Consider the following 14,160-nt stretch of genomic DNA (forward strand, 5'->3'; position numbering starts at 1 on the left):
CTCCACCTTCAGCACAACACAGCAGCCACTCTCATGCATGGGCAGGGCCTGGGCACTTTGCAAAGCAGACTTGGGCCCTGCCACCCAGATTCTCACACATAAAAACCAAGGTGGGATGGACAGTCCAAGGGCAGTTGGCGGATGCTTGTGTAAAAGTGCTGGGAAATATGCCTCTGGCTGCCCAGCTCTGAAGTGTGAGCCTTGCTTCTTTCCCCACATCCGCTGCTGGTCATTCAATCCTGGTTCCCAGCTTTGCCAAGAGCCTTCACAGACGCTGTAGAATGAGAGGATGAGTTGGTTGAGGGGTAGCACAGATATTCCTGCCTAATAAATATGTTAAATCAAACAGGCTCATTAGAAGCGGAGGCTAATGGCTGACTTACAATAAAATGCCGAGTCTCTCCTCCTCCAGGAAGTCTTCCTTGACTCTCCAAATTTTCACTATTCCCTTCCACTTATGAGTCCTTGAACCACCGCCACACAATCCATTGCTTAGTAGTGGTGTGCTTGCCTACCTGTTTCATGGGAATGAGTATTTCTTGAAGGCAAGCGTCATGTAATTTTCTTCTATGATAAGGATATTTAAGGTGTTTATTGGACTCACTAACAATTGGTTGTCAAGTGAAGAGATGCACTTCAGACTGTGATACGTGATAAAAGAATTCTGCCTACTGTGGAACCTGCTGGAACTCATCACTTGTGCTGAAAGTGCAACATCCCTAACACACACACACACACACACACACTGAGAAGGAGAAGGAGGTCTGAGTGTCCTACCATAGAGATGGCCTCAGTGGTTACCTTACCTGTGTTCACTCAAGAGCTAAAAGCTTCTCTCGTCTCTCATCTTTGGGTATTTAAATATCTAAAAAATGTTTGGGGGATGCCCTGGTAGAAATATCTACACAGCTGCGCTCAAAAGGAGAAAATCTAGTTTGGGTTTCTGTTCAAGACTAACACCACTGGGTTTTTCAACTGCACAGATGGAACTGCAGTAAAAGTCTCTCTGTTTCTTTTCTATAGCCATCTGAGGGATCCGTGTTCTTTCACGAAATCATTAATATTCTTAAAATACAGATGGTTCCCCTTTCCAGAGACACTGGTCCCGGGGTCTGTGAAATTGTGTTTATTTTCATTTCGATGCCACCATTTCTCAGGCAAAGGTTCCAACTGCTCTCCAAAACTTTAAAGAGTACTCTGTCAGGATACGTAGCGAGGCAGCTAAGCACCTCCCTGGAGTGCAAAGCGGTTCAGGCAGCGCCAGATGCCATGGAGCCAGATGAGTATTCTAGGGGAGCCATCTGGAAGGGAGCTTTCCCAGAGAGAGAGAAGGGAAAGAAAGAGGGACAAGGGGTGGGAGCCTCTACCTCCCTGCAGTCCTTGCTAACAACGTCTTCTCCTCTGCAGACCCCACGCTGTGGACACAGGAGCACGTGAGGCAATGGCTGGAGTGGGCCATAAAGGAGTACAGCTTGATGGAGATCGACACATCCTTTTTCCAGAACATGGATGGCAAGGAACTGTGTAAAATGAACAAGGAGGACTTCCTCCGCGCCACCACCCTCTACAACACCGAAGTGCTGTTGTCACACCTCAGTTACCTCAGGGAAAGTAAGTGCCGCCCAAGCACCCAGGGCTGGGAGGAAGCTCGGCAAGGCCTGCTCGTTTCCCGTGGAGCCAACCCAGGGAGAGGAAGTCAGTGCTGCCCGTTCATGTTGCGCAGATGCCGCCGGAGCAGCATGGTGGGGCCTGTAGTGTTGCCAAGGTCACGTGGGCTCCTACAGACCCTGGGAGGGGCAGACCCAATCCTGAAGTGTCAAAGGAAGTAAAATGAGAAATGGAGAAAAATAGAGAGCTGTGACCTGGAGGGGTCTGGCAGAGGCTGGTCACACTCTTCCCATGAGACCGCCTTTCCAGAAACTAGTCCAATTTGAACATAGATAGAGATGGCTGGTGCCCTGACTGGTGTTTTCCTAAGTGACTATTTAAAATTCCTCCAGGAAACTCTAGATTCAAGGCTTTTGGATTTAAGGTGTTGAAAATAATTTACATATTAGCTTCCTCTTAATCTTGGGATGCTCTGGCACCCCCTAACCCCATTTGACAGGGCTGCCATCTGCACAGTTCCTTGATAAGGAAGAGCAGCCAAAGGTGCAGGTGTGTTAGGATCTATTGGAGGCTTTCTTCTGGTACAGCCAAGAAAAGGAAAAGAGCGTTGGAAAGGGCAGGCTTAAGAAAGAAAGCAGGCAGTTGTCCAAGAGATTTATCTAGTATGAGGTACTCTAGCACTAAGTGTCCATCAGTCTGATATGAATTTCATTTGCTATGAAATATACACAGAGCAGAAGAATGGAATTATTTTAGTCCCACTGGTAACCTCAGCCTTAACACTCTGCTGGAAATCCAGGCCAGGTGGTATCAGTGCTACCCCTAAGTATGGAAGGATTGTCCTGGGGCCTGAAAAGATGGTGCTAGGATCACAGGAACACAGGCATGGGCTCACACTATGTAAGAGCGTTCTAGCAGCCCTGTGCAAAGACAGGGCAGCCTTGAGATGCTGTTTGTTGTGAATGGCCAAGGCAGCTGGGAGTCCTGCAGGAGTTTAGCTTTGGGCAGGGGCTTGACGATTTTAAGCCGCCTTCGCAAGTTGAGATCCTCAGACAGCACCTCTGGGACCTGCTTTTCCTGGACTGGCTGGCTCTGGGTTGGTGAGCTCTGTTTGCTCTCCATCGTTTGGTGGACCTTTAACTCCCCATCTTTGGAATCCACTGTCCCTTCAGCGACAGTGTTCCTCATGGGGCAGGGGCAACACGTGCTGGCTGGAGAAATGAAAAATCGAAAAAATGGCTTTGAAAGTTTCCACTCGTGCCTCTGTGCTCTCCGGTCACCTTTCCGAGGCGTCTGGTAACTAGCGCGAGAAAGTAGATGATGCAGTATTTGTTAGCTCCGGAGCAATTACCTCATGTCTGAGTCTTGCTGCAACATGAGGTCAGCCCAAGAAACAATTTCAAAAAAGGGGACAATTTTCCACCCAGTTTTTCAGAGCTTTGGATAATTAGCATTTTCTAATTCCTATTTTCAGCTTTTAACCATTTGTGGAATTTTTAAAAATAAGGATCTTTGAACAGAGTCCTGCAGTGATCTAGGCAGGCCAGGGTGGGTGTGTGGAGGTTAGCATGAGAAGGAGAGAGCAGCAAAGCAACCTGATTCCAGCAGGAGTTTGCAGGAACCCTAAGCCCTTTCCTTCATTTGCCAGGAGTAGAGAGGACAACAGCAGCATAGTCAGCATGCTCTGAACTGTTAGTTAAAGGGCCCGGTGCTTTGAGACTCTTTGGCGGATGCCCTTGTTGGGAGAATGTTCAAGGCATTCTCGCCATGTGGGGAAAGCCCATTCATGCCATATGACCCCGGGGCCCTAACCAGTCCATAAACAGCCCAAGGCCCCCTAGTACTTCCTGCCACCTAACAATGGGAACACAGATGCTGAAGTGAGACAAATGCCTGAGAAGTTGGTCACTGATCACCAGTAGAGAGACCTTCTATTGGAGAAGAGCAGATAACAAGGTTGAAGTGGAGGTGCAGAGGATGGCATTTTGGGGGGTATAGCATGGCAAGAAAAAGTGAATTGCTTCTTTTCAAGAACACTTATAGACAGAAAATGCCCCCAAATCAATAAAAATATTAGGTTTCCCAAAAGGGACTTATTAGCGGAGCATATTTCCAGAGCGGAGAGGAGGTGGAATCCAGCTTGTATACTGAAGACATTTGAAAATGCAGGGCAGATATCCAGAGTTGAGGATGGTGGCTAACAGTAGTACCTCCACAAGATGGGAAGTAGTTGTTCTGCCATTAAAATGATTATTGGGAAACACCATGAGAAGTGCTCGGGATACAATGTTGGGTGGAAAAGCTCATTATAAAGTGGTCTGTGCACTGACAGAAAAACCATGTCTGCCTGCGAAAGCAAAAAATTAAAATAATCATGTTAAATTAAAAAAAAAAAAAAACTTGCCCCAACATAGCATTGAGATATCCTTTTGAGGAACCTAGACTTAAAATGATCCACTGTCAGGGAAAAGGCTTTTAGATTCATGCTGCTTTTTAATTGGTGTCTACCTTGGGGTTCCAGCCTTGGAGACCCCCTAGTGTGAGGTGGTGGCTGGCTGCTAAGCTCCTGCAGGAGACCATGTGCTGGCGATCGTGTCTGCTCTGTTTCTGCTCTGGATTGCTAGGAACTCCCCAGTGACAACCAGCACTTTAAACCCTTTTAAAGCCTTCAAACACTTTATTGTTTTTCCAGACTGACTTCCAGTGGATGTTTTGTGCTTAGGAGGAAGGCCGGCGCTTGCAGAGAGTTTGAGGCGATGAGTCAAGGCGAGGGGAGAGGGTGCTGATTCTTTGTGCTTTATCATCTTGTCCTTTTGTTGGAGAGGAAGGTGAGGCTCAGATATTTCCACTTTAGCAAGAGATGGATGGAAAATAGCTGAGATCCTTCACTCCGGTGGAGGAAGTTCTGCAGGGTGAAGGAAAGTTGATAGAGCAGAATCGGGGACCTGAGCCTGTGGCTGGTTGGAAGTCAGTAGAGTCGAAGTTGGTGGCACTTCTCTGATCTAATCTTTCTGGGCTTTAGTATAAAGTCTAGAAAGAGGAAAACTTCATAGGATAAGAAGCTTTGGCATCAAATTTACACTTTCACAAAAGGTGCTTGACTATTTATTCTGGTGGTTTGGGAGGTGAGCTAGACTTTTACATTTTAAATGCAAATGTATTTTCCAGGGTGGAGAAGAAATAGCAGTTCCCTAAGCCCCTACAGACCTTGTCTGATGGCCAGGCATGCTAGGGAGGTGCTTGTTCTTCACACCTGGGCATGTCAGCTGTGCCAGAGGAGCTGTGTCACACGCCACACAGGCGACCACCCCTCCCCCCAGCTGCCACAGGAAATGCAAGGACGACTGTGATGGCTGGGGTGGCCACGGCCCTTGGGGTCATTCCCATGAGTCCTGGGAAACTCCAGGGTTTACACCTGTCAATCCCAGCACTTTGGGAGGCCAAGGCGGGTGGATCACCTGAGGCCAGAAGTTGGAGACCAGCCTGGCCAACGTGGTGAAACCCTGTCTCTACTAAACATACAAAAATGAACCAGGCGTGGTGGTGGGCGCCTGTAATCCCAGCTACTTGGGAGGCTGAGGCAGGAGAATCGCTTGAATCCAGGATGGGGAGCCTGCAGTGAGCTGAGATCGCACCACCGCACTCTGGCCTGGGCGACAGAGGGAGGCTCTGTCTTCAAAGGAAAAAAGGTTGCCCCCTTGTGGACAACTATCTACAATACCCATTTTAAAGCTGAAACCACTGAGGCCCAGACAGCTTCAGAAATTGGTTCAAAGGCGTCCAGCCGGTTGAGAGCACCTGGTATCTAAGACTTGGGGCTCTGGAGTCCCAGTCCCTGACCTCGCGTTGCCAACGTTCCCCCGGCCCTGGAGACAGCAAGCCAGCCTTCGCCACACAGGCAAGGCAGCCTCACTCCCGGCCTTCCACGTGGACAGCCCGGCCACTTCCCCCACGGCATTTTCTGTTGTCATTTGTACCAACAGATAAATGCTTTCCAAAAACTTTCCTGTGGCCTCCTGGAAGGAGGCCGATTAAGCCAAACTTATCACCACGCTGACTTTGTCCTTCTCTGGGCCTGACTGTTGGCCCCACCAGTATCTCTCCCAGACACACCCCGTGTGGCAGAGGAGCCTTCGCAGCAGCTGCTGCGGGAACGAGATTTGTCCCTTCTCAGGCCAACGCGGGGATGGACCTCGAAGAAACGGAGGGCGCCGGGCTGGCAGTTCAGGCGCAGGGCCGCTGGGGGGAGTTTGCGCATGTCTGGGAGCCCCGAGGCCCCGGGGGGAGGCGGGGAGGCGGGAAGAAAAAGAGCCTTTTTTAAATTTTACAAACAAGTTGGTTTTGTATGTCAGTCGGGGTCTGACCTGGAAAAAATACTAAGAAACTGCGTCTTCAAACAGTGGCTGCTCAAAAGAATGAAATATACTGCGCGACCGGGAGACCACAGAAAAGGTGCCCATCTTGATTCCCATTTTTAATTTAAACTTTAATGGAAAACACATTTTGCGTTTTGTGGTCTTCCCACCTGCAGCCTCTGATGGTCGGGCAGAGGTTTTGGGTCTGGGCAATTAAGCTGGTGCAATCTTATCACTTCCAGGCCTGGGTTTGACCGGTGAAGGAGAACAGAATTCCAGCTGAACAAAAGGCCAGGTTTCCCTGGACTCCGTAGTCAGCCAGGATTGTTGTTGAAAGAGCCCAGAGCCTTACACCCTCCCGCTCCTGCACACTCAGCCAGAGCTGTTGATATAGCAGTGCAGCCCAGAGAAAAGGGAGACCTGGACTCCATAGGCTGGCTGTGAGGGGGCACTGGTGAATTCTATGGTCACAGCGAGGCAGGAGACAAAGGCTTTGGCACTGGGACTCTTGTGTCCCCTGGCCCAGGTGTCCCCGATGAAAAGCAGGTTCGGTTGAGGGAATGTGAAGCAGCAGAAACCGTGATTGCTGCAAAGCCTCACACTGCTCACTCCCCTCTCCTTTCAGATCCAGATACTGTCTCTAGCAGCAGATGGATTCAAACATGGAATGGCAAATGATCTTTTCCCCATGCTTGCACTTTGGGAAGTCCATTCTATTCTCAGCAGGAGCTACTTTATGCTTTTTAGAGCAAAAATGCCCCAATAAATAGATATATGTATACGCATATACACCATATACAAATATATACATACAAACACACATACAGAAACTTACAAATAACCAAGTAGGCAAATCTTATACTTCAGTTTGAACTGAAGTATAATGCAGAGAGAAGTGCAAAAATCATTAAGTGCGCTACATGATGTGAATCCACCCACTCGCATAAGCACCTCCCAGGCCAAGGAGTAGAATTTCAGCCCCCTGTACCCTCTCTCCACCCCACAACCACTTCCTCCACAAAACTAACCACCACCCTGCCTCCCAACCCCATAGGTGAGTTTTACCTCTTTCTACGATTTAGCCTGGAGGCGGTGGGGGTCTGCCAGATTGAGGACAGGTTTTGTGGATAGACCAGGATGAGGCTCCTGCCTCCTGCACCCTCTGGCTGTGTGATCCTGGGAAAATAACATGACTTCGCTGAATGTTGCTCCTTTCATCTGTAGAAAGGAATAAGGGAATGCTGGCTCTGCGTGGCTTATGCAAGGACTAAGTGAGAATAGATGGAAAGCGTCTGGCACACCGTGCATGTTCAGGGAGCATTGCGTACCCCCCTCTTCATCATGGCCTGTTTACCCTGATGTGATGGTATCAGGAAGGAGGGGGAGCTCAGCAGCACAGGCCTGTGGCAGGGTCAGGCCAGAAACACCCTCAAGGCAAGAGAAAGCAGTCCAAAGCCACAGAGAGGGAGGCCGGGCTCCAGGAGGACCTGCCTGCTTCAGAAAACAGAGCCTGGGGAACTGATGAAGTAGAAATCGGAGAAGAGGAGGGAATCTGGGTCCCTTGGGAGAGAGGCCAGATGCCCCCAACCAGCCCCTCCTTGGGGAAGGCAGCCTCTCCTTCCAGGAGTGAAACTTGAACCAAGAACAATCTTTAGGGCAAAATCCTTTCCCTAGGTTGCCATGAAATATGTATTTCATGTAAGCTTTGGAGAGGTCAAATGACCCTTTCTCTCGGCTTTCTGGGAGTTTCCTGTGGAATTCATGTGTGCCCAGAGAAGAACTTTCACCAAGGGGGAAATTTAATAAATGTGGTTTATCTAAGGTTCGTGCTTTCGGCTACATCTGCACTAATGACTCAGGCAGTTTGCTCCTCGGAGACCATCATTTTTCTTTATTTGCTCCAGCAGTGGGGTTTCAGCCTGAGGGAGAGAACATCAGGGACAGAGAGGAAAGCATCCTTGGTCCTACTTCTGGGGTTTTTTTGTATTCCCTCTGAACGTTCGGTTCCATTTCTTCACTTCCTTCCAGTCGTGCCGGATTGTTTCTTATTGCAGCAGAACCCATTCATAACTTTAATCAGAGGACAAGACTAATGCTCAGTAAACGCGTGTATAAAGAGAACTATTGTATGTAATTGCGACATCTGTGGGAGAAAGGATGTAAAAATAGTAACGATCATGGCTAGCATTCATGGAACACTTATGAGCCAAGGTCCATTCTGAGCACATTACATGCATTATTTGATTTAATCTTCACAATGCCATTAAGTGGTGTTAGCCCATTTTACAGATGAGAAACTGGTGGCTCAAAGAGATGAGGGAAATCAGTGGAGGGCACAAAGCTAGTCAGTGATAGGAGGCAGGTCTAATTTTAAACTCTCATTTGCTTGATAAACATACAGTCTTGCTTTGCTTCATGATGAGGATAGTTCATCTTCATATGAATACCACAAAATGTATTACACAAACCCACATGGCATAGCCTACTACACACTGAGGCTGTGTGCTACAGCCTGTGGCTCCTAGCTCACTAAGCTGTATAGCATGTTATTGTACTGAATATAGTAGACAACTGTAGCACAATGGCAAATATTTGTGCATCTAAACATTTAAAAGATACAGTAAAAATACACTATTACTGCTGTCATATATGTGGTCCATCTTTGCCCAAAACATCATTTTTTGGTGCGTGACTATTAGCAGGAACTTGTCCCAGCCTTACTTTGTCATTGATATTCTTGAAAATGGAATAACTAAATGTAGCTGGCTCTTGGATGTTTCATTCATGTGACGGTCTCATTTCTAAAATGGCATCCACATAGCCACACTTTGGCATACAGCGGGTTCAATACCACCCCTGTCATCCCCCTCCTTGTTTTCATCTGGAGCTGCTGCAGAGCTAGAACTAACAGTCATGTTCTAGGCAGTTGGACAAGTCTTATAAAATTCTCTTCCTCAGCCGGGCACGGTGGCTCACGCCTGTAATCCTAGCACTTTGGCAGGCCAAGGCAGGCAGATCACCTGAGGTCAGGATTTCAAGACCAGCCTAACCAACATGCAGAAACCCCGTCTCTACTAAAAATACAAAATTAGCCGAGCATGGTGAGGTATGCCTGTAATCCCAGCTACTGGGGAAGCGGAGGCAGAGAATTGCTTGAACCCAGGAGGCGGAAGTTGCAGTGAGCTGAGATCGTGCCATTGCACTCCAGCCTGGGCAACAAGAGTGAAACTCCGTTTCAAATAAATAAATAAATAAATTCTCTTCCTCATCATCTGGCTTGGGTAGTGCACGCATTTTCTCTGAGGCACACAACCAAACGCCCACAGCTGGGTGAGGCAGCAGCTCCATTTCTGCATCCCTTGCATGACTGGAGACTAAAAATAGGAGTGTCTGACAGCCCATTCCCACCCCTGGCACCCCAGCCAGTCCACTCGGCCACAGGGAGCAGGGAAAAGGGTTGTTTAGAAGAATTTTCTTAACCTCGAACACATGTGTTGAGCTTATGGTATGTTTTGTAAAAGCAGATCCCAGCCTTCGTTTCGAGGGCTCTTTAAAATTTCCTTAGGAGAAGCTCAAAGAGAATGGCAAAAATGCCTAAGTTTCACAAAATACAACCTTGAATTCACTTTAAACAAAGGAAAAATTCTAGTTTTAGGAAAGAAGGGAGAATATGTTTTACATGTAACAACAACAACAAATTGTTTTTTCAAAGTGCTGGGTACAGAAGAGGTATGCATTGAAGTTTAATTTTAAAAGACTGGATATCAGCATTCTGAGATTGCAGAAAATTCAATGCGTGACTCCTCAGGTTCAGTGCGTGCTCTTAGACATAGGTGAAGGGAAGCAAAAGTTCCTATTGGAATACTACCACTCACCTCCTTCCCAACTCCCAGTGCCCCCTCCACCAGTAACGTACCAGTGCACCTTACCCTCACCTGTGAAAGGACCCGTATGTACGTAAACCCAGAGGATACCACAGCAGGAAGGAGTGATACTGGCTTCTCCACCAGGCCATGGCAAACTACAAGCTGCAGGCCAAATCTGGCCAAAAGTGGCCCAAGGACAAAACAAAACAAAAACTAAGAAGACTGTGCAACAGAGACTGTAGTTAGCCTATAAAGCCAAAATATTTACCATCTCCTTTTGATAGAAGAAGTCTGCCAACCTCTGCTCTAGTTCAAGAAAAAAAATCAAAATCTAGACATGTCAAGTCACTCACCAACTGTCACATGGTGAGTTAATAACAACTGAAACAGACCCGGGTTTACTGATTCTCACTGCTGTGTTCCTATCACGATTATGGCACAGACCACAGCGCTTCAGAACTATGAATATGGCAGCTTAGGGGTCATGGTGTGTGTTTCCCCAGAGAGCATTTCATTCCGATGTATTCTGTCTCTTTACTCCATAAGTAATTATAGTTATTAAGTAATAAAGCTATTACAGGCCTGTATGATTGTCTCCAACCAAATGGATTCCATTCGCCTTTCCTTTCTTTCCAGGAGTCCTCTGTCCCTCTTCCCCTCTCTCCATCTCTTTCCCTTTCCACTCTCTCCTCATGTCATCTCCTACTCTTGATCTCAGAAGAACATTTTGGTTATAACCTGTTTATGTTTTGCCTCTCAGGTTCGCTGCTGGCCTATAATACAACCTCCCACACAGACCAGTCCTCACGACTGAGTGTCAAAGAAGGTAAGTTTGCTCTTTTGTGCACTTAAAATTTTCTTCTATACCAGACATGACACAGTCCCATGCTGTTAAGGTTGTTGCAGAAAACCAGCTTGCTTGTTCCACTCAACTTTTCCTAGCATACAAAGACAAGAAGCCAAAGATTTTCGCCACTTGTGCTACCACTTGCAAAGATACAGTAAAGGAAGTTTTACAGTATCTTGTAATAATATCACAAAGATACAACATGAAGTTGCCACTCCATGCAGGAAAACATGTTACTTTTAGAAAAAAATGAATGCTGCTTACTTTCAAAGTTGAAAGTTGGGAGTTTTCTCTGATGAAAATAATGAAATGAAGAGTTCAAGGTTTCCAGCATGTCTACCTTTAAAGGTTTTTTTCCTAAGAAATTTTAGCAGCCGGTCATGGTGGCTCACACCTGTAATCCCAGCACTTTAGGGGACCGAAGTGGGTGGATCACTTTGAAGCCCAGCCTGGCCAACATGGCAAAACCCCCATCTCAGCTAAAAATACAAAAATTAGCCAGGTGTGATGGCAGGTACCTGTAATCCCAGCTATTCAGGAGGCTGAGACATGAGAATCACTTGAACCCAGGAGGCAGAGGCTGCAATGAGCCGAGTTCGTGCCACTGCACTCCAGCCTGGGCGACAGAGTGTGACTCTGTCTCAAAAAAAATTTTAGCGATGTCAATTCATTTTTAAAGTGGTGGCGTAAGGATCTGGTCTGGTCTGGTTTGGTTTGGTTTTGTTGAGAAAGAAAACTGCCTCAGCAAATGATTTTTGCCAGTGAAGATTTTAGTACACGTCGCAATAGCATTCCTCAGCGTCTTTATGAAACATCGTGAGGAGTGGTTCAGATACTGTTAGATTTCAGGCATTGAAACAAGTGAATAATTCATAGTACCTGGTTTAAAGGAGAAAAAAATGTGAACAAATAATTATTAGGAACCAGAGAGAGACTGGAAAAAATATTTGTGTGGCATAGCAAAAACTCCACAGACGAGGGGACTTTTGAATAGGAGCTTGAAGAATAATAAGAGTGTGGCAGGCACTCTGTCCTCCTTGGTTCGCTCTCTGTCCCCACTTTTTCTTTAACTCACCCTCCCCAAAATATATAAGAAAGGCAGAAGCTCTCAGGATCAGTTACATATAGCGCAGCACAGCATAACCTTTCAGAGAAACAAAGGCTTTTCTAAGGGAAGAAACCATTTGGCTCAAAATCTGCATAGGGTATGAAGGAAACACAGACCCAAAGACACTAGCTGGGTGTCTTGCCCAAGGTTACAACTTTGATCACACAGCACTTTGTGTTTCCTGTTAACAATTTATAATTTAATAATGACCAGAACATTTAGTGGAAGAATTATACAACATAATGAATCCACTTTTAAACATTTGTGTTTTTCATTTGTTTCCTTCTCTCCCATCCCACCCTGAGCCAGTCCTGTTTCTGCCACTGTTTTTCGTTTCCAAATCAGATTTCTTGAGTTTTGTCATGAAAACTGAATTTCTATGGATTCATTCTACATTGTGAGTCAGATTTCACTTGATGACCTATTTTAATATGCTGTTGCAAATGTCTGTAAGAGAGAAAATACATTTTAGTGGCAAACGCATTAGAGTGAAGGTCAGGGCACCTTTGGCTTCCTGTGAGAAAATCACTTCAGGCCCTGAACCTCAGTTTCCTGTCAAACAAATGAGAGGAACTCTGTCAGCAAGAGGCCAGCCCTTACTCTGGAGCTCTTGGCTTCTAAGGAGATGACAGGAGTGCTCACATTGCGAGGGCTCAAGAGCCACTGTCCTTTGATTTGTTTTACATACTGAGTTTTATTTCATTTGTGGATAGGGATCCACTTTTTGGAAGGAAGGAAAAAAGAAGGGGAAAAATGACTAGAGGGAGAGAGAGAGAGGGAAGGAAGGGAAGAGAAGGAAGATGGGGAGGGAGGAAAGCAAGGCTATAAGGAAGGAAGGGACGGAAAGAGGAAGGGAGGGATGGGAGGAACCCTAACCTCTGAACTGCTGAATTTGGATTTTTGTAAGTTTCTCCAATACTTCAGGCTACATCCTGCTACCAACATCAGAATTAGCCAGTGAGGCTCTGAAGCAGAGCTAATGAAATATTTTCTGATACTGGGCTTCAGATATAGGGTTTAGTTTAGAAACTGGTTTATCCAAGTTGAAATATGTTGCTAACCATCTCCTCCTCCTCCTCCTCCTGCCTTATTGTTCAGCTGTGTCCTCTACCTGCCATACGCATTTCCTTCCCTTGGCCCTTTTGTGTTTAGGGAGGACATTTGTAACACTGCTGGCTCATTCAGGCTTATGGCAGGAGCAGCTCCCTCTTGCTGGGGAGCAACCCCTCTTCTGAAATGAATTAACTGTAGTATCCAGGCAAACGCATGCTGCCAGGACCTCATTCAGGTGGTGCCGGCATTTATCTCCCAACATCGGGCCTGGCCCTCTAGAGACGATTAAGCCTGCGCTTTGCAGGTGCATCTTTTGTCCCCAGTAAAGCTCTCCACTTGAGCTGTCTTGCTCCTCTATGCCTTCCCCTTGTGAGGTGGTCTGAATCTGTCTGAACGACCCATCAAGCCACAAAACAAAGTACATTAGCAAGACAAAGCTAACCAAGCCCTCCCTCTCTCCCTCCCTGCCTCCTCCCCACCTCTCACTGGCTCTCCTGCTCTGCTCTAATCACTATCTATTAGCTATTAGAAGACATCAGGCAACCTTGGCTCCATCTTCTTTGAATAAGACACACACAGCCCCAAACAAACCCAGACTTCAAGAGCACCAGAGCTGTGTATGTGTGTGTGGGTCTGTGTGTGTGAGTGCACACTGGTGCAATCCACAAAGGGCAGGTGCTGGCATTAAACACAAAGCAAGGAAGTTGAGGAGATGCTGTCTATTAATGTGTCTTCTAAGCACTTATCAAATTAGAATGGCTTTTTGCTTTAAAATTGTATAATCACCCTTCCAGCTTGTCTCTTGAAAATGGCTGCAATCTCTAGGGGTTATTTGTGCCCAGGAAGTAAGACCAGATTTTAAAAATTAATTTAGAACAATCTTTAAGCCCCTTTAAATTAAATATTCTGTGGACATGGATTGGATCCAGCTAGAGCAGTTATGCTCTACCTTTAGTTTATCAAGGCTAAGGCACTTAAAAGAATAAACTAGGATAAAAGCTATTGTTATCCATTTACAATAGTAGCCACAACTGTCATCTATAAAGGGTTTTGGAATATATCAGACACCTTCACATGCTTTGCTTTGGAGCCTTGCACTGGGTCTTTGAAGTAGATATTATTATCTCTATTTTGCAGACAAAGAAAGTGGGGTTCAGCACTATTAAGTGACTCACTGAAGGGTACACAGCTACTAGATGGCAGAGCAAGGACTCAAACCAGGTTAGAGGATTAGACTAGAACCCCCTCACTTTCTGACAAATACAGCCTTTCTCTTCCAGCTGCCTTTCTGCAAAAGCAATACCTAGCCTAAATGTAACTTGG

General features: G+C 46.4%; 1 protein-coding gene across 4 annotated transcripts in view; it reads left to right on the forward strand.

The window, feature by feature from the left end:
• Positions 1 to 14,160, forward strand: part of FLI1 (Fli-1 proto-oncogene, ETS transcription factor) — a 118,185-nt gene that overhangs the window by 77,175 nt on the left and 26,850 nt on the right. For all 4 annotated transcript variants that reach the window (XM_055273709.2, XM_063635652.1, XM_055273711.2 and 1 more), the window contains 2 exons: positions 1,408 to 1,611; positions 10,590 to 10,655. In XM_055273709.2, coding sequence (XP_055129684.1) covers positions 1,408 to 1,611; positions 10,590 to 10,655 — 270 coding nt within the window. The remainder of the gene's footprint in view (positions 1 to 1,407; positions 1,612 to 10,589; positions 10,656 to 14,160) is intronic.

Source organism: Symphalangus syndactylus, chromosome 3, assembly GCF_028878055.3.
Source record: "Symphalangus syndactylus isolate Jambi chromosome 3, NHGRI_mSymSyn1-v2.1_pri, whole genome shotgun sequence".
In the NCBI taxonomy this organism is placed as follows: domain Eukaryota; kingdom Metazoa; phylum Chordata; class Mammalia; order Primates; family Hylobatidae; genus Symphalangus; species Symphalangus syndactylus.